The sequence below is a fragment of the Osmerus mordax genome, chromosome 8 (genome assembly GCF_038355195.1).
Source record: "Osmerus mordax isolate fOsmMor3 chromosome 8, fOsmMor3.pri, whole genome shotgun sequence".
In the NCBI taxonomy this organism is placed as follows: Eukaryota; Metazoa; Chordata; class Actinopteri; order Osmeriformes; family Osmeridae; genus Osmerus; species Osmerus mordax.
This window is the reverse complement of record NC_090057.1, coordinates 10,870,823-10,896,531: the sequence shown is the minus strand read 5'-3', so window position 1 is coordinate 10,896,531 and position 25,709 is coordinate 10,870,823. Positions and strand designations below refer to the sequence as shown.

Genomic DNA, 25,709 nt, shown 5'->3' with positions numbered 1-25,709 from the left:
TTCCCTCAAGGGCATGTATGTGTGTGTGTGTGTGTGTGTGTGTGTGTGTGTGTGTGTGTGTGTGCGAGCGTTTGCTGCTAGTGTTGTGAGTTTTATTGAAGAGACTTCAAGGCATTGCTCCACAACAGAGAAACCCATATCCTCTTGGGAGCCAATTAGAGTCACGGGGAGCAGATAAGAAGCCCAGAGGGGGGGTCTGCTGATATACCTCCTGACCCCTAAACCCCCTCTCCACACTACTCTCCCCAACATGGACACACATCCAGCACAGACAGACAGGCAAACATACCAACCGATAGACTCAGTCAGACAGTCAGACAGACAGACACAGTCAGACAGACAGACACAGTCAGACAGACAGACAGACAGACACAGACAGAGTCAGACAGACGGTCAGACAGTCAGACAGTCAGACAGTCAGACAGACAGACATAGATGGAGAGAATAAGCCAAAACAAGAGAAGAGGTGGAGAGGAACAAAGCAGAAAGTGAAAGAGTGTGCGAGAGACAGACGGAGAGAGACATAGAAGACAGAGCGCACAAGCAACCTGTTTCTTCCACTCTCTTATTCTTTCCTCTCCTTCTTTCATCTTTTCCTCCATTCTCTCCCATGTCTATAATGACTAAAGCACTAATGACAATGTGTGTGAATGTGTGTGCAATGGACATGTTTGTGTTGCTCATGTACCTGGACTTAAAGTGTCTGCTCCTCTAAGTCAGACAGCTGCTTTAATGCATCCACTTGTCATGACAGACAGCACCTTGACTCCACCCAGCTTTCCAGGGGGAATGCCAAAACAGCACGTTGCCCAGGCAACCGTTCTCTTCTCTCCAATCAGAGAACAGTCTACGGGGGTCTGGGGGTAAGCCTGTACAGTAGTGAATAATACCAGCATATGATCTGCATAGAGATTAAGATTGACATTTATGCATGAATACAAAATCCCCTATTTAAATACTACTGTGGTATTTCAGTTGGTGTTCTGTCTCTTTCAGAAATCTCCTTCTGAAAGTCTGAATGCTGAGATATGGGCATACGTCTGTCATCTTTCTTCAAACACAAACTCTGCGCACCTTAAAACACAGACTTTATTTAATATATTTCCAATGGTTGAGTCCAAAGATGTGTATGCAACGAGTGTTTATCACATTTACTTAGGGTACACACAATTTGAATATCGAAGTGTTCAGGTGTTAAGACAAATTCAGAGGACCTATGAACAAAGAATTGTTCTGTGAATCAGAAGTGTTGGAGTAATGTCATTGTATCCCCCTCTGCTGGTGGGAAAGTGTTTTTACCGTCAATTCCATTGAAAACGCAGGTAGTGAATTTGACCTAAAAGTATGTTAATACTCTTCTAGTTGCTATGTTTGAGACATTTTTGAGACATATTTAATCTATGTAGGCCTATGTTATGCACACCAAAAACCGTATTTCTGTAGACAACTTGAATGGTCTATGCTGACTCTATAGTTAACAAAACAAGGCTTGATTTTAGAAGAAACATTTTACAGACATTGTGAAGGTATAAGGTTAATATCAATATTTATCCGTTGACCAATGTCAACCATTTTCAGCAATAACCTGCATTCACAAGACACCAGTAGATGTCAGTATACACTTTATTTTAACCACTTGATCTGCTCATCCTATTCTATCAGGACATCCACACATCAGCCTTAGTTTTGGTTTCATTTAGACATTTTTTACATAGTATTTACTGTACAATAATAAAGAGCCTCTTCAAAACATTGACAATCTAAGAAATGCTATAATAACGAGAGAGAGAGAGGGAGGAAGACAGAAAGAGAGGAAGAGAGAAAGATAGGAAGATAAAGAGAGAGAGAATGTGTGTTTGTGTTGTCCCCCACCTGTCCGCGAGGGGGGACATTTTCCCGATACCCGGTTACAATCCGGTTACCATACGTGTCTCGGTTGCACGATTAATCCCTCTCAGCTGACGTCAGGAGAAATGGCGGACCAGGATGGCAACGACGCATCTCCGGCCGAGTCCCAAGGTGAGCACTTCTCGACATCAAAGTTTACTTTAGGAACTTTGAGTTAAAAGTGTAAACTAAGATTAGGTGTCATAATTTACGACGAGCCTTCACTTGTTCAACACTGGCGTTTTAGTTTGAACGGGAATGAAAGCGATTGGAAGCAGCTCTGGCCGGTCACGGGAATGGGATTAACTATCAACCTGATAGTCTCTGAACCAGTTGATGAAACTAATTGTGGCTTTACTGTTCTTTATCTTTATATTTCCCTAAATATTATGTGTTTTGAGATCTGGGTAGCCTGTTAGTCTACCTGTTGAGCGTGAACAGCGCCTAACACAATTCCCTAGAATTCTCAGAGCGCTTGACAGGTGAATTCCTGATGATCTGATGCGAAAGGAAAGACGGAAATAATTATATAGTGACAGGTGTTACGTATCTGTCACTTGACATAGGCCAAATGACATACATTTGTGTATTGACGTGGCCGTAACAAAAGTGAACATTGAAAATGACATTTGTAGTTTGAATTGGAACAATCGCCGATTTGCATATTCCATATCATTTCTGTGCAGACTATGGGCCTAGCGGAGATTGTCACCCACCTGTGTAAATAACCTATTTTCAATCTAATACGATTTTTTTATACACATGTATAACTGTAAAATACAGTTAATTTTATGATTGAAAGGCTGTTTCGCGGTTGTGTGAAAGAATGCAATCTTAGTTGTGAGGAGTGGTGAATGGTCCACTGTGCAGGGAGGGTGTGTGGTTAAAGAGTAAGTGTAGGGTTACAGTGCTACCCTGAGCTGCAGGGGACAAAGATCAGATTGCTAACCCTTATGAACTAAAGGTGTGTGTGTGTTATATGCAAATAGCATAGCAGGGTAGATATATGCAACAACAATAAGCATTTAGGATTATCCTTAAAAAGGAAAGAAAGGATGATGTGCACATGCGTGCACACACACACAAACACACACACACACACCAGTAGAATGTCTTGAACTTTCAAGTCACAGTACAACACTGACCTGCACACAGTCTTATCACATATCCCACACATCACAACCCCTCAATCAGTGTAAAGCCTAAGTGGGCCACCTTACGCAAAGAGTCTTGATAAAAATAGACGTTGGGAAGTTTATGAAGGTTAACAGGCAGGTTTGTATGATAAAATTCAAAGACCTAAACTATAACTTGTTTCTGAGCCAAAATGGCTGCCAGCTAGTGCATTGCCTATAAGCTCTGCATGGCTGCAGTCAAACATCTCGGAACATGTTGGAACCCACCATGGCTGCACATATTGTTTGATCTCTGTGTGTTTAGGTTGGTGCAACTGGAGATACATGTAAACAGAGAGGTGTGTATGTTGTTGTACTTTTATAGGTGGGAGTCAGGTGGCTGAGCGGTGAGGAATCGGGCTAGTAATCCGAAGGTTGCTAGTTCGATTCCCGGTCATGCCAACTGATGTTGTGTCCTTGGGCAAGGCACTTCACCCTACTTGCCTCGGGGGAATGTCCCTGTACTTACTGTAAGTCGCTCTGGATAAGAGCGTCTGCTAAAAAAAAAATGACTAAATGACTAAATGACTAGAGAGAGAGAGAGAGAGAGAGAGAGAGAGAGAGAGAGAGAGAGAGAGAGAGAGAGAGAGAGAGAGAGAGAGAGATGAGAGAGAGAGAGAGAGAGAGAGAGAGAGAGAGAGAGAGAGAGAGAGAGAGAGAGAGAGAATGTCAATAGGTCTGATCCATAACTCAGCCACTCTTGTCCTTGTGCCAAATCAAACTTGAGACCTCAGCAATATCTCCATAAGTATCCTCCCACTATATCTCTCCCTCTCTTTCTAGCTCTCCCTCTCTCTTTCTAGCTCTCCCTCTCTCTAGCTCTCCCTCCCTCTCTCTAGCTCTCTCTCTCTCTCTAGCTCTCCCCTCTCTCTAGCTGTCCCTCTCTCTTTCTAGCTCTCCCTCTCTCTAGCTCTCCCTCTCTTTCTATGTCTCCCTGTCTCTTTCCAGCTCTCCCTGTCTCTTTCTAGCTCTCCCTCGGTCTTTCTAGCTCTCCCTCTCTCTTTCTAGCTCTCCCTCTCTCTTTCTAGCTCTCCCTCTCCCTTTCTATCTCTCTCTATTTCCAGCTCTCCCTCTCTCTACCTCTTCCTGTCCCTCAGTCACTCTCTCAGGTGACCGTGTTGCGGCAGCACGAAAGCAGCATCAGCAGCTGTGTGTGTGTGTGTGTGTGTGTGCGCTGCGCGCGCACACTTCTGCATGTCCACTCAGTAGTCTGTACCATGTCCATAGGTCTGGTTTAATGCCCTCTACCCTGTAGCAGAGCCCTTTCCTAAAGACTACTTCAAGTAGCCAATGAGAGAAAGACCCCACGTACAAAGAGGAAATGCAAATGAGCCACTGGCCCTTTAAATGGAATTAAGGAATGGCATATACAGTACGTACAAGACGGCAAACAAACTATCCTCACTGTTGGCTGCATGAACGCAATATTGAAGTAAGTCAGGTTGGTGCACTGGGGGGCTTTGTGCACACACAAGACGGAATAATACATGTAAAGCTTGTAACCCCCCCCCATCCTCCTTTCTCCTCTCTCTCTCCTTTTAATCATCCTGCCATCACATTTATCCCTCCCTCTCCGACTATCACTTTTTTTCCCCCCGTGTGCTCCTCTGCGTGCTGTCGTCGTCACGGAAACCATTTACCGGAACCGGCTCACCTTCCCCCTCGGTTGAGCCGCACTTAATATTTCAGCAGCCTCACCATCGGTTCGGTCCTGTGTGTGTGTGTGTGTCAAGCAGACCTAGAGAGAGATGGCTGTCTGGACAGCAGCATCGCCTGAAGGGAATCTGAGGAGTTCAGAGCGGAAAGAGGAGTTCTGTTCATCTCTTCGTATCTAGTCCTGTGGATTAAGTTCTGTCTGCTAAGCCTGGCTGGACGCTAAGATCTCTTACTACGACTTCTTTTCACCCTCTTTCCTTATTTAACCCTCTCTCTCATTCTCTCCCGCTCTCTCTCTCTCTCTCTCTCTCTCTCTCTCTCTCTCTCTCTCTCTCCTCTCTCTCTCTCTCTCTCTCTCCCTCGGTCACTCTCTCTCTCCTGACACTGCCGTCGCAGGCTGTTACTGGGTGAATGTGGGCACAGTGAACCGCTGTCCTCCTCTTCCCCCCCCCCTTTTCTCTTTCTCTCCGTCTGTCTCGCTGTGTGGTCCCCTCCGCCCTGTCCTCCGTCCATCACTCTCCTCTCCCTCGTCTGGACGCTCCTGGACGTTCGCTTCTCTCTCCTCCCCTCTGGTGTCCGTCTCTCTCTTTCTCTCTGCCGTGTGGATCCTAGCAGACTGTCGAGGTGCCCTCCACAGCCACTCTGTGTTAGCGTTAGCCGCTAGCTGGGACACTGCTGGCACTGGGGAGGGGGGGGGGGCAAGACAGGTGCTGACTGCCCCACTCACCCCTCACCGCCACACCGGACTTGGAGGCAGAAGGGGAGCCCTCCCCTTGTCCCACCCCCGCCCCCCCCCCCCCCTTCGCGGGGTGGGTTACAGGTTGGGGGGCGTGGTGCTAGCGTGCTAAGCAAGCCGTTAAGGATGCCCGCGGGGCCGCCTGAAAGGTGAGGCGGGGGGAGGAGGAGGAGGGGCGCGGGCGCAAGGAGACGCTGAGGAAGGGGGACAGCCGCTCGGCCATCCCGACCCTCTTCACCATCTCTGAGGAAGAGGAGGGACAGAGACGAAGGGACGCCCGCAGGAGGAAGAAGAAGTCAGGTACTGACGGAGATGGAGGGGGAAGTAATGTGGTCGAATGGGGGCAGAGGGGGCCTATGGAGGGGGCAGAAGGGGGCAGAGGTTTAGAGAGAGGTTGTGGGTACACACTAAGGTGTTTTGTTGAGGAACGATGCCGTTATTTCTAGAATTATTCCGTTTTTTTGCTGGAGTGGTCGAACACGGACGCCGTACAGTCTGCAAGTTGCCAGTCAGCCAGTCATCACGTTATCTACCAGGCAGGTGCTTAGGAGAGCCAGGGATTTGTGTGTGTGTGTGTCTGTCACATGGGGCAGAGAGCTTCAACACAGTTTGTCTGTGTGAGTCTGTGTATTTCTGTGTGTCACTGTATCTGTGTGTAGGGAGACTAGTTGTATTCTAAGAGGAGAAGGGGGGATCGTAGAGAGAGAGAGAGAGCATGGGAGATGCATCGTCGAAGTAGAGACATTTCTCTACTCTCCCATTCTCTGTCAGTCACAACACTGGCGTATGACAGAACATTGAGCTACAGTGACCTCACAGAAGGCTGACTGCTACCAAACAACAGGCTAGTGATGACTGGCGCCTCTCTTTCCTTCGGGTGGAGTGTGTGTGTGTGTGTATGTGTATGTGTGGTATGTGGATGTGTTGACGGATACAGGGTTACTACAACATTTCTCTGTAGGCTGACGAACTGACCTCCCAATCCTGTCTGGTTGGTTGCTGATGAATGCGGTACTACTTCCGTAGCTCACCTCTCTCTTTCTTTCTGCTGCATCATTGTGTGTGTGTGTTTGTGCCCCTCCTCTTGTTTGCTCTTCGGGAGTGACCTGTTAGCCCCTCCCACTATGAAGACAGATGTCTGACAGCGTAGCAGGCCTGCATGCTTCTGAATGGCAGCAGGTCACCTGTGTGTGTGTGTGTGTGCTGAAATCAGCTGACTGTGCAAGAGATGGCAGGGGCAGCAGTAGAAGAACAGCTATGTAGTCACTCCGCAGTGCCAAGAGACAATGTACTTGCACGTGCAAGGGTTATTCTCAATGGCAGCTCCGCAACCCGTCCTGTGTGTGCCTGCCTGTATGCATGCATGTTTGTGTGTGCGTGTGTGTGTGTGTGTGCGTGTGTGTGTGTGAGAGAGAGAGAGGGAGGGAGTGTGACGTCCTTGTGTTTGCACATAGTCCTGCCCTTGGTAAGATAACATTGTACAGTCGTTGCAGCGGACAGTTGGCCGTTTGCTCTGGTCTCTCTGCTCTCTGCTGCTCATGCCGTGCGTGTTCACATGAGCCATCCCACATGGGATCTGCCAGCTCCCTCTGGTCGCTTCACTCGTGTGGAAGGAAGTTGGAAACTGAGGCTGGGACTGAGGCTAGGGTTGGGGCAGAGGCTGGGGCAGAGGTTAGAAGGAAGCCTCCACTTGTGTGCTGGGGCTGAGGTTAGATGGGGGCTGGGGCAGAGGTTAGACGGGGGCTGGTGCTGGGGCTGGGGCAGAGGTTAGACGGGGGCTGGGGCTGGGGCTGGGGCAGAGGTTAGACGGGGGCTGGTGCTGGGGCTGGGGCAGAGGTTAGACGGGGGCTGGGGCTGGGGCAGAGGTTAGACGGGGGCTGGGGCTGGGGCTGGGGCAGAGGTTAGACGGGGGCTGGGGCTGGGACTGGGGTTAGACGGGGACTGGGGCTGGGGTTAGACGGGGGCTGGGGCTGGGGTTAGACGGGGGCTGGGGCTGAGGCTGGGGTTAGACGGGGGCTGGGGCTGGGGTTAGACGGGGGCTGGGGCTGGGGCTGGGGTTAGACTGGGGCTGGGGTTAGACTGGGGCTGGGGCTGGGGCTGGGGCTGGGGTTAGACGGGGGCTGGGGCTGGGGCTGGGGTTAGACTGGGGCTGGGGCTGGGGCTGGGGTTAGATGGGGGCTGGGGCTGGTAGGAAGTCCTGGATGCTTCTCATGCTCGGTGGAGCACTCTGGGGATCCTGCTGTAATGAGCGGAGCACTTTAGACATGAATAATACAGGTGGAGAGAGAGAGAGACCGGAGAGAGAGACCGAGTTAAGATACCTCTTTTTTCCTGCAAGGTCTTTATGATAGGGATGATGATGACTGTCATGACATAAAAACATTCATCACATATTTTGGGTCTACAGCTTTATATTTACAACAAGAAAAGTGAACACCAGACAGTATCGTGTCTCAATAATCTATAATGGTATATTTTCATACTTGACACAGAAATGCAGATCCACATTACTTCACCATACTGTTGCATTCTCCATTAACTTAATTTCTCTCATCATGGGAATTGAGCATTAAGACAAATGAGCCTTTCCTCCAGCGTGGATTACCCACTCTACCCGGGCTTGTGCCCAGACCAGAGTGCCTGTCAAGGGGCTGAGAAGGGCCTTTACCTTGGCCTCTATCCCCAGCCGGCTGGAGCTTAGCGTTAGCTTAGCATTAGCGGCGGCTAATCCTCTCAGGGCGCGGAGGCACACCCCTCCAACCCCCAGCCCTGGGAGAGCAGAGCACTAATCACTGACCATTTAATCTGACCAGCAACGGAGGGAGTGGAGGGGGCAGGACACACACACACACTCACCAGAGGGAGGGTGAGATTAAACAGTCTCTCGCACATAGGAAGGGGGTGTGTGTTCTTGGAGTGGGGCCACAGCTTGGCAAGCACGCAGAGTCGGTTCCAGACAACAACAGTGACACCCTCCATATATTTCTCGGTTGCCTCTTCTTGGTGTCCTACCTTTTGCACTGGATGCAGCCGATTTGAGAAGTCACTTGTTTTCGGTGGCTCTGGATTTTTCCTTTTGTTTCTGTCCTGACTTCCTTCCTGCTGGCTGGATTCGGGATCTGGGTACTCCTCCCTGGGATGTAGTCGGACAGAGGGAGGGCTCCTTTTGAAGCGCCCATCTCAGTGGGGGGGGAAGGCGGACGTGTAGCCAGGGCAGGGGGGGTCCCATCCCGGGGCTGGCCCCCCTGGAATGATGAGCCAGACTCCAGGTAACCAAAACAACTATCCTCCCTTCTCCTTTACCTCCTACCAGCTAACATCTGCAGCATTATCCAGACTTGCATTTTGTCTTTTTGGCAGTTCTGGGTGAGAGGGGGGGGGGGGGGGTATTTCTGGGTGAGGGGTGCAGGTCTGGGTGAAGTAGGGGGCAGGTCTGGGTGAAGTAGGGGGCAGGTCTGGGTGAAGTAGGGGGCAGGTCTGGGTGAAGTAGGGGGCAGGTCTGGGTGAAGTAGGGGGCAGGTCTGGGTGAAGTAGGGGGCAGGTCTGGGTGAAGTAGGGGGCAGGTCTGGGTGAAGTAGGGGGCAGGTCTGAGGGCTCGAGGCAGTGAAGGGTAAACTCTTCCATACACAGCAGGCCAGCAGTGCAGGTTCGAGCAGAACACACAGATCTGTCACAGATCTGTCACACCAGCGAGGAGGGAAAGTTGCCTGCCTCTCCCAGGCTCTGTTTGTGACAGATGGGGTCTGAAGGGGGTCTAAGCTCCTTTTGGGGGTCTGGCTGTTCTAGCTGGGCCGATAGGTGGGGGGCTGGCACAGGGAAGAGCCTTTTGAAGCATGTGAAGCGATTTGAAAGCCCTCAGGATTACTGGTGGAGCAGGGAAGGAGAGGGAGAGAACCAGAGAGAGAGCGAGCGAGCGAGAGCGTGTGTAGGACCAAGGAGAGGCGCGGTGAATGTGCTCAAGCTCAGGGTCGGGACCTTGGACCTCTCACCCCTGCAGCGTGAGGGGGAGGGGGTCGAGTTGGACCTGGGACTCTGAATACATATGGCTGCTCCTCCCCCCCCCTCCCCCCGTAGAGCACACAAGGACAGAGGGGTCGACAGGAGGAAGGCAGAAACATCCAGAAAGTATTATCCCCAAATGACCCCATTTTTTTTTGTTGATCTGAGAAGATGGTCATTTAGCTTAGTCTTGTCAAAATGGCAGTCAGACCATTCTCTGTGTGTGCATCTGTCATTTTGACACGTTCCCAGTACGTGTCAGAGAAAGTCTTGGGTTCAGACCTGTGTTCGCGTACCAAAGCTATGACCTGTATCTCCATATCCTTTCCTCGCCACAATGTGACCTGTGACCCCGGGTGACTACTCTACCCCGGGTGACTTCAGCCTAGCTCGGAAACCACAGCTCCGAAGCCAGAGTCGGGAGGGTGTATTAGGGGTGGAGGGTGTTTATAACTTGACAGGTTTTAATATCCTCTCCTCTGCTGGACAGAACATTCTCTTCAAAGGAAGGGGACATTTCTGCAATTGTCAGAACATTAGCAAATGTAAGCCTTTGACGTAGCTATTTGTGCCAAACTGGGTTAAGGAGGGTTTAGCAGCATATCCTCTGGTCAGCCATAACACTGAATGATCCAACACTACACTACAGATGTGTGTATCAACCGACTGCACCGTAAAATCAGGCAGATACGGTGTGTGTGCTTGGTGTGTGCTTGGTGTGTGTGTGAGACAGAGAGTTTCAGATGTTTCGATGCTGGTAGCCTTCCCTGTCGCTCTGTGAAGGTGCGGTCATTTCTCATGCCAATGTTAGCCTTTCCAAGAGAGCCAGTCCTCATAGATCTTTATTGATGTAATCTATCAATCTATTCTTCATTAAGTAGTCCCCCTCCCCTCATACGCACACACACTCACACACAGACACAATCACAGACTACGAGCATAATCACTGTCTGGTTGCTAGGCATCTCTGTGGGGGAGGACTAACTTATCTTGAGAAGGACTTGTTCTGCATGTATGTGTGTGCATGTCAAGCTGTGTTTATGTGTTCAGTTAAATAACCCTTTGTAGAATTGTGCTTATGTAGGCCCAGTCCAACCTAGCACTGTTGTCTATCCCCGCCTAGCCCTGCCCAAATGATTCTAGCCTAGCCTAGCCTAGCCTAGCCCAGCCTCACCAGTGTGACAGTATCTGTTGCATAAGCAGGTACAACAGAGAGACAATCAGGACAGTCAGTACAGTAGACACACAAAAGAGACTATAGAATAGCTTCTGACATACAATACTTCTGGATGTATGATGTCACCCAGCTAGCGTGGCTGAAAGGGAGCTAGAGGGGCCCATTGTTTTCTGTATGGACCAGGATGATAACCAACCTGGGACGGGGGGGAGTAACTTATTATGGTTGGTGTTGGTGTAACCCTAACCCTTAGTGTTGTCAAGATCAGGTAAACCAACAATTTAATTTTTTTAATGGTGGAGGATGGAAGGTCCATAAAGAACCTGACACTGGGTTCGGTTAACCAGCGGAGCCATCAACACCATGTGAATACTATTAAGAAAGGAGAGGGACATTGACAGTGGTATCTCCCCCTGACTGGTTCAGGGAGTCAAATCTATCTGGGTTTCTGAGCCCAAACTGGGTCACGGAGGTTTATTTCGGCTCTGTTTTCTGGGACAGCCTTGTCCCTGTGGTGCCTCAAGACTGGATCTCTGGGTCTCTGGCTCCGAGCAGCCTGGCGGCCATCTTGGATGTTCTGTGTGGTAACCAGAGCTGTCGGCAGCATGCCTGGGGGAAAAAACAGCCTCATGGTCCACTGCCAGTCCCTTTTCCAGACCAAGCAGGGGGGAGTGTGTGTGTGTGTGTGTGTGTGTGTGTGGGGGGGGGGGGGGGGTGCTGAGTCACCGCTCTGTTGTGATTGGGTCGTTCATCAATCGATGCTGTGGGAGGGGAGAGAGCAGCCTGAGAAGGCTGCTGTTTTGGTGTTGTCATGTCACACACACACACACACACAGACAGACACACACCCTCTCAGCCCTGCTCACTTTCTATCTCAGTCACTCATCACACATGTAGATGTTTGGGTAAAGTCCAAGTTTGTGTGTGTGTGTGTGTGTGCATGCATGTGTGTGTATACGTCTATGTTTTAGGGTGTTGTAAATGACTATTGATCTGTGTCTAAAGAGACAAACACCCCGAGCATGGAGTGGGCTGTTTTGGAACACTATGTCAATAAAGTTTCCGATGGTTGCATTGCTGGCTTTCCCAGCCATCTGACAGCTCATTAACATAAGCATTGTAAACAAATGACACATCACTCTGGCCCAGTCAATCTGACGACTTACAGAGCAGAACAAGTTGTCTGATGGGGTTATTTTTTGTACATACATAACAAAAACCACACGCCTCCAAAGAAAGCCGATTTAAATGACCGCCACATGAACTCAACAGATGCACAAACAAGGTGCCTTCTGTTCCCTTCTCGACGTCATGGGCACATCAAACACGTTTACAGGGTAAGAGACCTGAGCCAGTGACCCGACCAGTGTGTGAAGTCAGTGGTGTGTGTGTGTGGGGGGGCCTGGTGTGTGGACTTTACCGCCTGTCCTTTCTACAGCACACAGGTTACCACCTGGAGTCCATGGAGGGATTTATGAAGCAATCAGGACCAGAGAGAGGGGTGTGTGTGTTTAGTGTGTGAGGATAAAGGGCTGTTTGGACGCCGGTTGGGTTTATGGTGCATTCTTGGTCCACAGACCATTAAGACCCCATCAGAGGAGTGTTCAGCCCCTTCCCCCCTGCTGTGCTCCATAAAAAACGATTTTGAATTGTACTCAGACCGGACTATGACGAACCCTTTCAACAACGACTTGCTCTCGTTGAAGGCACCTCTGATCTTGTGATATTGATGTCTCTCCTCTTTCCCTCTCTTTATTTCACTATCATCCCTCCCTCTCTCTCTCTCTCTCTCTCTCTCTCTCTCTCTCTCTCTCTCTCTCTCTCTCTCTCTCTCTCTCTCTCTCTCTCTCTCTCTCTCTCTCTCTCTCTCTCTCTCTCTCTCTCTCTCTTTCTCCCTCTCTCTCCTTCCCACCCTCTCTCCCTCCCTCTTTCTCCCTCTCTCTCCTTCCCACCCTCTCTACCTCCCTCTCTCTCTCTCCTTCCCACCCTCCCCACCTCCCTCTCTCTCTCTCTCTCTCTCCTTCCCACCCTCCTTCCTTCTCTCCCCCTCTCCCTCAGGCTCGGACACGCTGCCCAAATCGGAGGAGGGCAGAGCAGCCGTGTCGCCGTTGAGTCGGCCCAGCTCCTCAGGGTCCGGGCCGGGCCACAGCCCCTCCTTCAGCACCACCCCCACCCCCACCCTGACCCCCACCCCCACCCTGACCACCAGCCCCACTCTGACCACCACCAGCCCCACTCTGACCACCACCAGCCCCAGCAACAATGCTGCCTCCAGACCAGGTACAACATGACTACAAGACACCATCAGCCATCAGTGACAATGCAAGTCTTCTCAGGTCGTCTGTGGACCAATCCGGACCCAGTCGGCCATTTTGAATTGTCATGTTGTATTACAAATGGGTCATGCTCCTACTGCGACTGTTTAGCTGACATCAGACTGTGAAGTCGAGTGTGTATGGTTCTCTTGAAAGTTGGTTTTGCGCTGCAGAGCCGTCGGTCCACAAGATCGACGAGAGGCAGAGGCTGGCACGGGAACGCCGCGAAGAGAGGGAGAAACAGATCGGTGTGTATCCTTCACAAGACCTCCCTCTCTCTGCCTCTCTCTCTGTCTCTCTGTCTCTGACTCACTCCCTGACTCTCTTTGTCCCTCTGTCTCTCACTCACTCACTCCCGCTCTCTCCATCTGTCTACCCGTGCTTGTATGAGTAGTCATTCCCCGTTCCACCAAGGCAGTGATGCTGGTTCAGAGCCAGCGCTGACATACAGTGACATCATGACATGGCTCTCAGCTCTTAGAAAGTTCACAAGTTGAACCAACTGTGAACCGGCACTAGCAACAACCCAGAACCAGAACTAGGTTTGCCTTGGTGGAAAGGGGGTATCGTTAGACTTAAACAGCTCCCTTTATACAGATGCTAGTATGAGTTGCAGTCCCCCCTTACACTCCCTCCCTCCCTCTGTCTCTTTCCCCCCTCTCTGTCTCTCTCTCCTGTTGCATGACTAAGTGAATGTGGCATGTTGCCGTGGTGAAGAGTCTGTGCCCCTGGCCGTTATATAAACAGTCAGAGCCCCTGTTGCCATGGTGCCCAGGTTGCATAAGAGGTCAGGGGTAGGAGAAGAGGGGTGTATGTGTGTTCCCAAACTTGGGACAATCATGAAGGAGATTTAGGGATGAAGTTAGCTGCGGATTGAGTGTGCGTGTGTGTGTCCGTGTGTGTGTTTGTGTGTGCGTGGTGCGTTATATTCCCATTAGTGTTTCTACCTCTAGTGGAGGGATTTGTGTGAGAGCTAAAGCTGAGTCACATGACCCACAGCTGAGAGAGAGAGAGAGACAGAGAGAGAGACAGAGAGAGAGACAGAGAGAGAGACAGAGAGAGAGACAGAGAGAGAGACAGAGAGAGAGACAGAGAGAGAGACAGAGAGAGAGAGAGACAGAGAGAGAGAGACAGAGAGAGAGACAGACAGAGAGAGAGACAGAGAGAGAGACAGAGAGAGAGACAGAGAGAGAGACAGAGAGAGAGACAGAGAGAGAGACAGACAGAGAGAGAGACAGAGAGAGAGAGACAGACAGACAGACAGACAGAGTACACACACATCCAGTCTGCCTCTAACTATCAGGATTTTTACACAGTTAATGAATGTCCTTTTGTTTTAGATTGACTCAGTCACATGTGTTTGTCTGGGGTAATTGGATGGGGGCATGAAGTGTTAATGTAAAGGTGTGCGTTTGTGTGTGTATGCGTATGCGTGTGTGTGTGTGTGCGTGTCCAGCTTTGCGGGAGTCCCAGTGGCAGGAGAGGGAGGAGCGGGCCAGACAGTACTATGAGAAACACCTGGAGGAGAGGAGGAGGAGGCTGGAAGAGCAGAGGGGGAAGGAGGAGAGGAGACGCACGGCTGTGGAGGAGAAGAGACGACAGACACTAGAGCAGGAGAAGGTGGGGCGCACGCACACACACACACGCACACACGCAATTCCACAGACAGAACCCCCCTCTTGAACCCCCTCACCGTCTCTGAAAGCATAACTAGTCGATCACGAGTGGCTCAACAGGTAGCTCATCTTTCAGGCATTTGGCTGACTGGGTTGGCGCTTCAGCGTGAGAAAACGGGGGGGTGGCGTGTGAGCGAGTGAAACCAATCAAATGCGTGTGTCTCACGGTCGCATGCGTGAGAGTTGGCAGCCCTGCAGTAGTATGATAGATGGATCAGATTAGTGAGTACTATTCAATCCAAACAACAACACCGCAACATTCCTAACACCTGCTTGGAGTTTGGACCTGAGAGTGTGTTAACCTGCTGGCTTTTTGGTGCTGGGCGGTCATTCATTACACACATAAACAGGAATACCTGCCTGCTGATAACAAAGAAAACACCTGGAATTCATTTTGATATTTTAAACGTGTATATGTACAATGAAGTCTAGGAAAGTCTTCTCATGACAATCAGAATGAAGACCTTGTGATTTCCTGACATAGTGTAGGTGTATAGTCTGGGATTCTGAAGAATAATCGATAATGAATTTCTTTGGAGATTAGTTCCAGTACCAGGCATAATCTGTGTGTACATGACTTAACTTCAGCGTGTTGACATTACTGATAACTGTCTTTTGAAGTGATGATCTGACAGGGTGTGTGTTGTCTCCTAACGGCTGATTTTGAATTGAATGAACACAAACAGACTGTCCCCCAGACCTAGGCAAATGTCCCTGTTGTTAATGTGTAGTTGTGATATGGATGTTGTTGTTGTGTGTTTTTGCAGGCCCGCCACGAGGCAGTGATGCGCCGCACCATAGAGAGGAGCCAGAGAGCCAAGCAGAAGCCCAACCGCTGGTCCTGGGGCGGGCCGCTGCAAGCTAACACACCCAGCACACCTGGGGGTAAACACACACACACACACCAACATACCTGAGGGGAAACACACACACATGCCTGGGGGGAAACACCCACACACCTGGGGTAAACACACACACCAACATACCTGAGGGGAAACACACACACATACACGCACCTGGGGTAAACACACACACCAACATACCTGGGGTAAACACACACACCAACATACCTGAGGGGAAACACACACACATACACGCACCTGGGGTAAACACACACACCAACATACCTGGGGGGAAACACATACACACTTTTCTGTTTAGATGTTGTTCTTGGCTTCCTGCCTTGCTAAAGTGCCAATGATGGGTTTAACAGATTTTCTTTTAGCCTTCTCTTTCTAGTCTTGTGTGTGTGCGTGCGTCGTGTGTTCGAATGGTCAGCCGCATCCTGCTACTGTATGCTGACTCATACCCTGATCTGGCTCTCTCCACCCCCTCCCCCCCCTCTCTCTCTTTCTCTCTATCTCTCGTTGTTTTTTTTTCTCCCCCTCACGGTCCAGGTTTTGTTGAGTCGGCTTTCCTCTATCCGCTCGACCTAGCCGGGCTGGAGCACCACCTCCAGGGTGCTTTCAGTGTCTATCGCAGATACGGCTTGAGCACCCAATGTGAATATACACCTTCAGCTAGCGTTAGCGAGCTAGCATTAGCAAGCTAGCTAGAGTACTGTGTGTCAACACCGGCCTGGTGCGTTAGCATGTTAGCAAACGTAGGCCTGTTTGAATGGCAATGTTAGCAGTAGCCTTTAACGGCAGAGAGTGTGATGCCTATCGCCCCACCCTCTGGTTTGGGGCAGGTGCACTCTCCTCAAATCTAGCCATGTCTTACCACTAGCGATGTAACGCTAGTCCTTCCATGACTAACCCTAACTGACTATTTGTAGTTTGTAGAGTAGAACTATTACTCTTTCTTTCTTTCTTTCTTTCTCTCTCTCTCTCTCTCTCTCTCTCTCTCTCTCTCTCTCTCTCTCTCTCTCTCTCTCTCTCTCTCTCTCTCTCTCTCTCTCTCTCTCTCTCACCCACTCTCTCTCTTCCAAACACACACTCTCTCTCTCTTTCTCTATCTCTTCAATGGTGTATGGTCTTATTTATCTTTGTGTGTCTGTTTGTAGATGCTGACAGGAGGTCAGTGTCGACCATGAACCTGTCCAAGCACGCGGACCCAATCATAACCAAGCGCCTCTCCTACTCCTCCGCCACTCTCCTGCACTCGCCAGACCATCGAGGTAAACACACACACACAGACAGACGGAAGTCAAACCAAAGTAAAACTTCACATAGATGTTCTGCTGAAAGACGCACATGGTGATCGATTGTGTCTGTCCTTTTGACTCCTTCTTCCGTTTTCTTCTTGCATCCAAGTAAAGTCGGTCGCACATGGCCTCCTCATGTGATGTTCGATGTTGTGATCAAGTGGTAATGACGTAAACTGTCCGTACATGGAATGGGTTCTCTTTCGGGAACGCTGTCCCCATTCCATGTGCAGTAGCGAGGTGGTGGTGCGGTCGTGTGCATGCTGTGTTTAGAGTCATTGATGTAAGCTGCCCATGAAGTTCATCTTGCCGTTTGTCGTTGCCCCACAGCCTTACGGAAGCGGACGGCGTCTTCCCCCCTCGTTAGCAAACCTCAGTCTAAGCCCCGCCCATCCTGGGGCAAGCCCAGCCACGCCAGAGCCGCAGGTGGTTCTGGGAGACAAGGGTCACATCCCCCTGTGTGACACACACACACACACACCTACCCACACACGCTGCAGTGTCAATACAACATGGGCTGGAAGCTATTGAGGACAGGGGGGAGTCAGGGGAGCTGAGGTCTCATAACTGTACAGTATGGAAGAGGGGTGTTTCCCCCCCCCCCAAGTCCTGACCCCTTTCAGTAAGCCCACCATGGCAGGATAATCTTTTTGTTTTGCTGGAAGCGGTCTGCTGTTTATCAGCCTTTTCTGCAGACGAGGAGAGGAGAGCAGAGGGCAAAGAGGGTCACTTCAACTGTCAGCTACACACACACACACACACACACACCCACCCAAGGGACACAAGTCGCTTGCACGCACATGCACACATTATCGAACACACATAGCGACCCACATGAATCCAGAGGAGTCCGGCCTCGTTCTATTCCCCAGCCTGGGAGGCTGTCTGGGTGCTCAGGTCCCCGTGACAAGGACCCGTCCCCTCGAAATAGATTCCAGCCCAGGTGTATCTGCCCCCCAAAGCTCCCTCGCTCCAAACAGCTTGGTTTTCAACCCTGACTGCACATGCTTGTCGGACAGGGCTCTCTCTGAACAAGACGCTGCGGCAGATCTACAAATGACTCGGCCTCTCATTCAGAGAGGCTTGGGCCGCTCCGTGTGATCAGAGATCTGCCATGCTCCAACCTGACTCCTGTAACACAGCCAGTACAGTGTTGACGCAAGCAAGTGCACTGGACCCACTCACGGAGTGTTCTGCATGAACTTTCTTCCTAGCTCATGCATAGCCCTCTCAACCCTTTGATAACCTATCCAAGAACTCAATTTACCCATCAGTTACGTGGAAATGAGGGTCGAGGCGAATGGTGTTTCGGCTACCCACACCCTGCATGTATGTGGCCGGCTGACCGGGGGTGGCACAAGCAGGGAGCTCGCTTCAACCCTTTTGTCCTCCATGTTGTTTTCGGGAACGGTGGTTGGGTGGTTTGTTTGTTTGTGCTCTGAGCTCTGTGCTTTCCCTCCGCATGTGGAACCTCTTTTCTCCCCCGAATGTGTTGGGGCGCATGCTGATGACATCACTGCAAGGCGACACTAACACACAGCTGGGGTGGGGAAACACTGTCCTAACACACCTCCCGGCTGCTTCACTCTGTTGTCATGGTTACTGTGTTAATCCACAGGGTTTGTTTGCTGTGTTCGTGCAATGTCACTGTCCAGCTTTTTGTCTATCCATGCTAATTGTGTGTGTGTGTGTGTTGGGGTGTCAGGCCAGCGTCGTATGCCATTGAGCCCCTGGGAGAACACAGTGGTCAACCGCCTGCAGCAGCCCACACACTCCTACCTGGCCCGCAGTCGCAGCGCCATGAGTCTGTCTGGAGACGCAGGTAACACACACACACACTCACACACACTTACTCACACACACAGCTATGACTTCCTGTCACTGCAGCGCTGAGACAGTCTGGAGGAGCAGGTAACACACACACACACACTTACTCACACACACAGCTATGACTTCCTGTCACTGCAGCGCTGAGACAGTCTGGAGGAGCAGGTTACACACACACACACACTACTCCACAGAAACACACCTCGCCGACTCCGACACAAACAAGAGTTTCATCCTCACTGAGGCCTGTTGACCGTTTCAGAGCTTAATCACACGAGGTCAGACTCCAGAGCTTTAGCCTGTCTGAGACTCTCACCAGCCTGTTGCTGGCACTAGCCACCCCCACACACAGTTCCAACTAGCCACTCTTTCAGAGAGGTTTCCCCCATTGGCACCCTGCCCTGTCTCACTGTTACTACAGCAACTGTGTGTGTGTGTGGTGCCACATTGAAGCTGCGGTGTTTTCAGATGGTTCCTTTCTGCTTGTCTCTCCTCTCTTGTCTCTCCTCTGTGTTCTCTGTGCTGTTTAACAGTGTCTCTGAGGTAGATTGGGTGCCCAACATTTGACTGAATTGTCGTCTGGCAACGAAGCCAATTAGCAGTGGGAGAGTTTCTGTCTCTCTGTAACATTGCGGTTCATTCGTATTCTGTCCTTATGCACCTAGTCTCTGTTTTAACACGCGTACACACACACAAACAACTGCAGAAACTCTCTCACACGCACTACTGGGTGTGGAGTCTCTCGTCTTTCTTGTGGTTTTGGGTTTGCTGTGTCGCATTCTAAGTGTTCCTGCCTCTAACTCTGTCACTCTTTCTTTGGTGTGGGCCTTGCTCTTGGTGATTGATATGATGAGTCCGAGGTCGATAATCCTGATCATGTCTGAGAAGTAGGAACCATCCATCACTGGACCTTGTTGTAGGGGGGGACCACTTAACAGTGACACCCCATTCAATGTCCCACTTAAATGTTAATAGAATAATTTGGAGATTCTAGAAGTATATTTAGTATATCATACTCACAATGTTATCTAGTGGACTACTTTATTATGAGTGTACACTGTTAGCTTGACTCAGTTTAACTCCAAATCCAGGTATAATATATCTACCATATTGATCGTCCGTATTGTAAGTCCAGTGATGGCTGCAGTGTCCTGACTGGCTGGAATTTGACACCAAAGCTCCTAACAATCGTTCTGTTTCTCTCTCTCTCTTTCTCTCTCTCCTTCCCTCCTTCTCGGCCCGCCACGCCTCTCCGCGCCTCTCCACGCCTCTCCTCGCCTCTCCTCGCCTCTCCTCCTCATCGCCTCCTCCTTTCCTCCCTCCATCCTTTCCCCTCGACCCTATCCATCACACCTACACAAAACCAAAAACACCCCCCCCCCACCGCCCGTCCGTCCATGTTGATTCCCCTGCCCCCCCCCCCCCCGCCCCCCCCCCCCCCGCCCCCCCCCCCTGGTGGGGTCCTGACCGTGTCACTGTAGCCCTGCCTGTTTGTCCTCGCTCAGCCTCCTGCCACCCCACAGGCTCCATGTCCTTCAGGGCCATCCAGGCCCAGCCCCTCCAGCCCCTGCCGCTGTGCCGGAGCCAAGAGCGCGGCCTCCCCAAGGACGCCCCGGTCCGCCGCAGGACCACCGGAGCCCCCGCCGCCGGGGTGAGTCGCCCACCGACCCCCCCCCCCCCCCCCCCTGATGTCGTGTGACGCTCGTGTGTTGAGGAAGTGTTTGGTGGTGGATGTGTAGAGAGCAGAGAGGTGGGCTGTGTGTGTGTGGAGAGTGCGTGTGTGTGGGAGAGCTGAAATCCATAGCAGTCAGACACAATATGTCAGTGTGTGTTTGTCAGTGTGAAAAACACACACTGGCGTCCCATCTGTCTGCGTGTGCGTGTGTGTGTGTATAAGAGAGACAGATTATGTCATTAAGGACTTACAGAGCCAAACCCACCCCTGTCCTGTATCTCCTACACACAGTATATACCCCCAAATAATGGGTTTACTCTAATGCCATTCTGTTTTGGTGGATGTTTTGGTGGAGAGGAAGTGACTTGTTGTTATTGGCTATCTGTGGCTGTTCCGCGATCTCTCTCTGACACCTCCCCTCCCCTCCTCTCCTCCCTCTATCTCGGCCCACTTCTCCCTCTCTTTAACTGCCCCTGTACACTCTCTTTCTCTCTCTGTCTCTCTCTCTCTGGTTGACAGAAGAAGGATTTCGACTTTGTCAGGAAGTCCTGGAGCAACCTCTCCCTCCCATTGGCTCCCACTCTGAGCTTGCCCCTTAAAAAGAGATCCCAGTCGCCGGGAAACCTGCCGAGCAAGGTCACAGCGCCCTCACCTGGCAGGTAGGAAAAAGAGGACTACAATGGCATGCGGACATTTTTAGAGTCCCATGTTGTAGTCCGCTATTACCAAGAGGACTGTCAGTGGAGTTGGTCAATAAACATCAGCAACAGTTATTGACACTACCCCCGCCCACCTGTCAATCATATATACATGCTTGTCCGTCACCCTCTCCTTCCTTCCTTCCTCTCTCTCTCCAGACCCCCCCAGAAGTCGTCGGGGCGCCCCCCTACTCCCAAACAGCTCAAGTCTCCAGGCGGAGAGGACCCGGGGAACCTGCGCCCCAGGGCCACCCCAGACAGCCCCCAGGACCCGCCTGCTTCTGAGGGGGGCGGGCAGGAGCTCCAGAGCCCCCCTCCTCCCGGCCATGGCCTTGCCCAGCCCCGGCCACCCACCCTGGGCCAGAACAAAGCCGGCGCCGACTCTGCAGCCGGCGGTGAGTTAGCGTGGCGCTAGCAGCTGTGGGGGAGCCTGACAGTAAACTCTGTACAGCGCCTCACCTCAACGTCTCAGGAGAAAGTGGAAATCGGCTATACGCGTGAAATGTCAAGGGTCGTTTTGTGTGTGTGTGTCCCCTGTAGAGTGTGTGGGCAGCCCTCCGGCCCACAAGCCCTCCGCAGGGACCACGGACGCGGAGGAGGCCACCCGGATCCTGGCGGAGAAGCGGAGGCAGGCCCGCGAGCAGAGGGAGAGAGAGGAGGAGGAGCGCAGGCTGCAGGAGGAAGCCCAGAGGTGAGCTGCGCTTCTGGCTCCTGTCTGTCCGAACGCCCCTCTGTCCATCTACTCGTCTGTATGTCTCTGTCTGTCTGCCACACCTGTGTGTGTGTGTGTGTGTGTTCAGAGTGGCCACGGAGGAGATGGCTCGCCGCAAGGCCGAGGAGCGGGCGAGGAGAGAGGAGGGGGCTCAGCGGCAGGCGGAGGAGGAGAAGAAAAGGAGGGAGGAGGAGGAGAGACGAGAGGAGGAGGAGAGAGCCCAGCAGGAGAAAGAGGAGGCAGACAGACATCAGAAACAGGTCCGAGTGATTGAGAAGCCCACTCACGCACCCCCCCCCCCACACACACACACACACACACTTTAGGGGTGTACGTCTTGAGCGTGTAGCTCTTAGTATTGTTGTTATTCAAAATCTCAAATTGTGGGCGTGTGTTTCTCTGTGTGCGCGCGTGTGTATGAATGTGTGTGTGTGTGTGTGTCAGAGGGAGGAGGAGGAGACTCGTCAGAGAGAGGAGGCCGAGCGACTGAGGCAGGAGAGAGAGAAACACTTCCAGAAGGAGGAGGCTGAGCGCCTGGAGAGGAAGAAGGTAACACACACACACACACGTACACACACACACTCTCTTTTAGGGGGTCCGCTGTCTGGTCTGAATTCATCCCTCTCTCTCTCCAACACACAGCGCCTGGAGGAGATCATGAAGAGAACACGCCGCTCAGACCCGGCAGAGAAGGTACACACACACACACACACATACAAACACATGCACACACATATCACTACACTGGTCATTTACATTGTTAAAGTCTTGTTCTGTCTCTTCCTCCCTCACTAGAAGACCACCCCACACAGGAATGGAGAGAGCACAGGTAATTGTCTGTTAGATGCTGAACATATAGGGGTAAAAGATGGAGTAAGACACCAGCTGTGGTGTAGCAGCCTGAGGCGAGGCCAGAGGTGTTTGCTGAACAATAAAGTTATTTCCTGAACAATAAAGTTATATCCTGAACAATAAAGTTCTTTGCTGAACAATAAAGTTATTTGCGTGCCTCCAGCATCGACGCCTGACTCCCCGGCTCCCTCGGTGGCGGTGGGGGGCGTGGCCGGACCAGGGCACGGTGACCGGAACGGCCACAGCTCCTCCCAGCCTTCCCCCTCGCCTGGCAGCGTGCCAGTGCTGACCTCTGGAGACAGCAGGTGAGACTGCAGGGAGACACGGGGGAGAGAGAGGACCGTGATCTGGATGTTAGCAGAACAACCAACTGGGACTCATCCACCCTCTGCATCTCCCACGTTCTCTCCTCCTCCTTAAGCCTCTCTCTCCCCCTCTCCCTATCTCTTTTTCTCCCTCCCTCCCTCCCTCTCTTTCTCTCTCTCTCCCTCCGCTCCAGGGAGAACGGACAGTTTGAGGAGGTGATTGAGCTCCCTCCTGACCCCAGCCTCTCACCTCCTGATGAAGGGGAGGAGGAGGAGGTCCAGCGTGGTCCCGTTATAGCCTTCCATGAGAACGGTCTCCTGAAGCCTCTGAGTGGAGTCGACGATGTATCAACCCAACAGAGAGCAGGTCAGGCATCTGTCTAAAGGCTTACTGGCAGGTTTACAGTATCAAGGCAGACAGACAGGTTTACAGTATCAAGGCAGAGAGACAGGTTTACAGTATCAAGGCAGAGAGACAGGTTTACAGTATCAAGGCAGAGAGACAGGTTTACAGTATCAAGGCAGAGAGACAGGTTTACAGTATCAAGGCAGACAGACAGGTTTACAGTATCAAGGCAGAGAGACAGGTTTACAGTATCAAGGCAGAGAGACAGGTTTACAGTATAAAAATATACAGATCATAGACAGTATTATGGTTTAAAGGCTTCGTTGGTACGTGTGATATTCTATTATATAATTAAAGTTGAGCATCTAGGATTGACAGTATAAAGACATGTGTACAGTACACAGACTCATCTGTTCTGTTGTTTTATGATTCTTCCTGGATGCCCAGATGTGATCTGACTGCCCTGGACAAGGAGAGAATGGTGGAGAGCTGAGGTCAGGCGAGGGGAGCGAGAGACGGAGGAGGGAAGAGAGCGATGAGGGAGCAGAGAGAGAGAGGTGGAGCAAGAAGGTAGGCCCAGACTGAGGAGAACGAGCAGAACTGAAGGAAGATGAACGCCCACACAGGGAGAATATCTCTTGCTGGACTCCACACAAAACATCCCAAAGCCCGTCACCTCCAAAGAACTCTCCAGACATTTCAGACACGCTTTTCCAAGTTGTTGTCCTACAGTGGTAACCAGACCATCTCTCTCTCTCTTAACACCAATGGCGTGCTGTGTGTGCCCCAGTGGCTCTTTCAGTCCCCCGCCCCCCCTTCCTCTTGAAAGGAATGTCCTGAAACCCCAGGATCCAGTGGCGGTCCGTACCATTGTGAGACTGTCACAGGGGGGTTTCCACTGCTGGGTACTAACCATACCTGTACATTGAGATCAGCTGTAAAGTCCTCTAATCTTATACTTGAAGAATTCCTTGTTGCTGTAGAGGTAGAGTTGGAGGCGTGACCCAACTTAGACGGGGAGGGGTCGTGGGGAGAGGTTTGATGTATCATTTAAGTTAAACAAAAGAAAATATTCCTTATTTTTCGTCTTTCTGTAAACTAAGAATAGTGTGTACACTACTGAGGACCTTGTTTAGTTTTATAATTATTGCTATAAATATGAAATGTAATTTCATTCTACCCCCCCCCCCCCCCCCCATACTTTTTTTGTTTCATTTGTCGGACTTAGCTTTAAGATCTGAGACTGGTCTTCCCTTCTTTACGCCAACATTTCTTTGTGAGATTGATTGAATACTATTTTGAATGACACCCCTGTTGTTGATGCTCACAGATGTGATCTGACCAATCAGCAGGCTTAGATGACCTTGGCGATTTTCAAACTGTCTTCCATTGGGCGACGTTCTACCTTTGGAACAAAAAGCAGGAAGGAGAGCGATCCGTGATGTGTATCGAATTATTCATTGACCAGTTAAAATCTACACAAATTCTAAAATGGCCTGATCCAAGTACAGACCCTGGATGTTTGGAAACAAGGGTTTAGTGGAGTTAATGCTGCTACAAATGTTCCTTTGCCTTATCAGATCAGAGGGGGCGATCACATGACACAGAGGTCGACTACATCCCACATACAGCCAGGCAATGTTACCAGGCAGATATGTATTCCCTACATGAGTTTGACGCACACACACACAGACCTATTCTTAATTGGCTTCTGTCTCTTCTATATGATTGGTCAGATAGAATAGACGGTGAGGCCGACTCTTGATCGGGATCTGTGATTGGACGATTGGACATCCGTCATGTCATGGGCCTGTGCTCATCATGAAGAGTGTTGTGAAAGGGAGTTGGGATGCAGATGGACTTTGTGCACCGTGTGATCGACCCCTCGACGACTATTCTATGAAGAGATTGAAGTTCTAAACAGATCCTAGGTTCCACCCAGAGAGGACACAAGGGCGTGCGTGCTTTCATCTCCGGCCTCGTCTGTAGCTGCTGTACTCTCCATCACTTGGTTCTCAAAGCTTTGCACTTAAAAGGTTCCAGTGCTGGTCGGAACCCTCTCGACTTCAGCCGGACCAGACATGGAATGGACTTCAATGATCCATCCATGGTCACGTGGCCGACAGTAAACGTACATTTTTGTCCACAACATGGAACAAGAATGGAGAGCCTTTCAGCCTTAGTGCTGTAATCAGGGCAATATTAGCATAAACATATCTGGTTAAATGGAAAATGTTATAAATACATAGATATGTGTATAAGGACAAAGTGTATATTTTAATAAGACTACAAAGCTTTGAAAACTAACAGCCCTATCCTGACACGGATAGGGGGCTGACACTAAGATGGGTTCTGCCCTGTACCAAGAACCTAAAACACAGCGGTTCCACTAGAAAGGTTAAGACAGGAACCTTCATTTGTCTTTGATGGATTTAACAGTTCTTCTAACCAGGGACACATTGTCAAACAATACATTTCCCAGTGGTTCCACCTGTATAGCATGTCAATAAAGAATTCAAATTTTGTC

At 50.8% G+C, this 25,709-nt stretch overlaps 1 protein-coding gene across 8 annotated transcripts; it reads left to right on the top strand.

Annotated features, from left to right (window-relative positions):
- Positions 1–1,968: 1,968 nt before the first annotated feature.
- On the top strand, positions 1,969–25,709 carry map7b (microtubule-associated protein 7b). Of its 8 annotated transcripts, none has more exons than XM_067241081.1 (19): positions 1,969–2,019; positions 12,689–12,910; positions 13,119–13,193; positions 14,402–14,565; positions 15,389–15,506; positions 16,627–16,740; positions 17,098–17,193; positions 18,473–18,589; positions 20,118–20,245; positions 20,789–20,928; positions 21,127–21,362; positions 21,508–21,658; positions 21,768–21,939; positions 22,124–22,228; positions 22,322–22,372; positions 22,475–22,508; positions 22,695–22,836; positions 23,031–23,203; positions 23,630–25,709. In XM_067241081.1, the coding sequence occupies exons 1-19, from the start codon at positions 1,974–1,976 to the stop codon at positions 23,638–23,640; spliced, it is 2,295 nt and encodes a 764-aa protein (XP_067097182.1). In that variant the 5' UTR covers positions 1,969–1,973; the 3' UTR covers positions 23,641–25,709. The 8 variants fall into 8 exon arrangements, with proteins under 8 accessions (XP_067097182.1, XP_067097181.1, XP_067097180.1 ...); XM_067241080.1 differs by having other exon boundaries at positions 20,100–20,245; XM_067241079.1 differs by having other exon boundaries at positions 20,076–20,245.